At 53.2% G+C, this 2765-nt stretch overlaps 1 protein-coding gene and 1 long non-coding RNA gene across 2 annotated transcripts in view; both read right to left on the bottom strand.

The window, feature by feature from the left end:
* The window catches only part of LOC109507914 (uncharacterized), a 3200-nt gene extending 441 nt beyond the window's left edge, over positions 1-2759 (bottom strand). The window contains exons 1-4 of the mRNA XM_019857653.1: positions 2692-2759; positions 2539-2619; positions 1773-1957; positions 6-257 (exon numbers count right to left, since the gene is read on the bottom strand). Of these exons, the coding sequence (XP_019713212.1) occupies positions 6-257; positions 1773-1937 (417 nt within the window). The 5' untranslated portion in view covers positions 1938-1957; positions 2539-2619; positions 2692-2759. The remainder of the gene's footprint in view (positions 1-5; positions 258-1772; positions 1958-2538; positions 2620-2691) is intronic.
* LOC109507941 (uncharacterized) lies at positions 595-1312 on the bottom strand. The gene is made up of 2 exons (XR_002166562.1): positions 720-1312; positions 595-650 (listed from the first exon to the last, which is right to left on the bottom strand). It is a non-coding gene; the product is annotated as an uncharacterized LOC109507941 (long non-coding RNA).
* Positions 2760-2765: the final 6 nt, after the last annotated feature.

A 2765-nucleotide genomic window follows, 5' to 3' on the forward strand; every position in this document is an offset into this window, starting at 1 on the left:
GGGGCCCCCGCCTCGCCTCCGGGCTGCTCGTGGGCGCCGGCCGGGCCCGTGGCCGCCCGCCGGCTGTAGTTGCGCAGCTTCTTGGAGCCCGATCGAGACGGCGGGTTGGAGTCCGACTCGGAGCTGACGTTCCACGGCGGCGAGAAGAGCGAGAAGCGAGCCGTGGCCTTGGACGGCCCCCCGGGGGCGCAGAAGAGGGACGCCCGCTCCAGGGAGCCCGTGCTGCTGGCGGCGCCTGCGCTGTGGGCCTGCTCCATCTGATCGGGACATCACACACACACACACACACACACACACACACGAACTCGTTTGTGTGGCACCGAGTCCCACGCGACTTTCGCATCTCGGACGCGGCGGCAAAGCGCTTCTTTTCTCCTACGGAGGGTGTACGATCGCAACGACGTAGCGCCTTCCCTCACGTCAACATGGTTCCAAAAAAAAAAATAAATCGGAGCAAGATGCTTCCGTGCCGTTGCATGCAATGTCTGTTGAAGTTTATTTGAACGCATGCAATGTTCGGTTTGGGTTTACTTCGTTATTATGTTGATCTAAAACGCAAAACGTACCAGCACATTCCAGGTGACCGATGGACTGAATGTTGAGAGTGTTGCGGTCGCTGAAGATCTTGTGAAAAGCGCTCACGAGTCCTGCTGGAGACAAGCAAGCCACGAAGAGGATTCCTGATGTTTTTTTCACCGCAAGCGAGCAAGCACACTTACCACCGCGGCGTCCATCGGGCTTACGACTCGGCCCCTTTTCAGCAGCCGCGATGTCGCACTCGGGGCGGGCGTCCATGTCGGGCCTCCTGCATACAAGGGCACAAGCAGCCGCCGGCTCAAGCGTCGCGTCATCTCGTCGGCCGAGCAGGGCAACGCGCCACCTCCATCGGACGGAGGCGCACTCATGAGCCGCGAAAGTGTGGAGCGGGCAAATCAACGTGGGGCAATCACGTCATGTCGTCACACCTTAGCAACTGTCGCCATGCTAACGGAACTTGTTCGTGTCGGGGGCGGATCGCTCAGTCGCCGCCGGTTAGCAGTGCTAACCGGCGATGTGTCACTCCTTCACGACTTTCCAAGCTTATTCCGCATTTGACCTCCGATCAAGACAAACGCGATTTAACTTTGCCAAGCTCCTGTTAGACTCGTTAAACGGCTATTTCTCTGGAGCTAGCCAGCCAGCTAGCAAGCTAGCCGCTCCGCCAGCCGAGCAGCGCGAGCCAACCCGGAAACGCGTCTTGTTTTGCCTTCTTCTTGTGAATACTGGGGGGAATGACTGCCCCCACGAGGATGGTGAGGAGACTGCCGGTATTGGGGTTCGATTCCAGGCCTTCCTGTGTGGGGTTGGCATGTTCTCCCCGTGCTGAGTGGGTTTCCTCCCACATTCCCAAAACATGCATAGTCGGTTCATCAAAGACCCTAGATTGTCCCAAGGTGCGATTGTGATCGCCAATGGTTGTTCGTCTACTGTATGTGCGCCCTGCGATTGGCTGGCAATCAGTTGAGGGTGTCCCCCTGCCTGCTGATGGCTGGGATGGGCTTCAGCACGCCCGCGAGCCCTGGTGAGGATAATGGCTCAGATACTAGATGGATGGATAAAATTCTTTTTTTTTTGTGGCTCAGATACTAGATGGATGGTTAAAATTCTTTTTTTTTTTGTTGTTGAATAGAGTCTCACCAGAAGGAGTGTTGAAGAACAATTTCAGTTTTGAAAGCATTTGTCAATACAGAAGTGAGCGGCTCGCCTCGACACGTCGTAATATGATCGCGCACCTGAGCTTTGAGGTTGTTCTTCCACTCCTGCGTGTCGAGGGCTTTGAAGCGTCCGCTGCTGTCGGACGACACCGACACGCAGAGGGGCCGATGGCGGTGAGCCCGGGGGGGCAGCTGGGGCGTGAGGGCGGCGGCCGGCGCATCCGCCGCGCCTCTTCTACTCATCGTTAAATCGGGACACGATCCTGAAACAACAAACAAGGTGAACGGGCCTTGGTTTCAAATGTGGACATCCAACAGGATGCGTTCATCGCTTGCCGCTTTTTGAAAACTTCGCAAATATCCGCAAGATTTGGGCCGCCGGCAGATCAAAATGCAATCGATTCAACAATGGCGGAGAAAACATTTGAATGTCGATTCTGAGAGAGAACATGATTTAACATCAAAACCGACATGAAATCATCAATATGAACGAAAAAAAAATAATCTGACTTTCCAAATTCTAGAAAAATAAAAACCAGGAGGTGCAAGGGATGACTCACTGCTCATCACCCACAGATTCATCTTTTCACAGATTTCTTTTTCAGTATTGACATTTTTTCACTTTTGTTTTGGTGAGTGCAAAAATCACATTTATCAAGGTTCAAATTAAAATATGAAACTGTATCATTTTTTTTTTTTAACGTGGCATCACCTTTTTTCGTGAAATCGGAGCAAGATGCTTCCGTGCCGTTGCATGCAATGTCTGTTGAAGTTTATTTGAACGCATGCAATGTTCGGTTTGGGTTTACTTCGTTATTATGTTGATCTAAAACGCAAAACGTACCAGCACATTCCAGGTGACCGATGGACTGAATGTTGAGAGTGTTGCGGTCGCTGAAGATCTTGTGAAAAGCGCTCACGAGTCCTGCTGGAGACAAGCAAGCCACGAAGAGGATTCCTGATGTTTTTTTCACCGCAAGCGAGCAAGCACACTTACCACCGCGGCGTCCATCGGGCTTACGACTCGGCCCCTTTTCAGCAGCCGCGATGTCGCACTCGGGGCGGGCGTCC

This window comes from Hippocampus comes, unplaced genomic scaffold (assembly GCF_001891065.2).
Source record: "Hippocampus comes isolate QL1 unplaced genomic scaffold, H_comes_QL1_v1.1 scaffold302, whole genome shotgun sequence".
Lineage (NCBI taxonomy): Eukaryota > Metazoa > Chordata > Actinopteri > Syngnathiformes > Syngnathidae > Hippocampus > Hippocampus comes.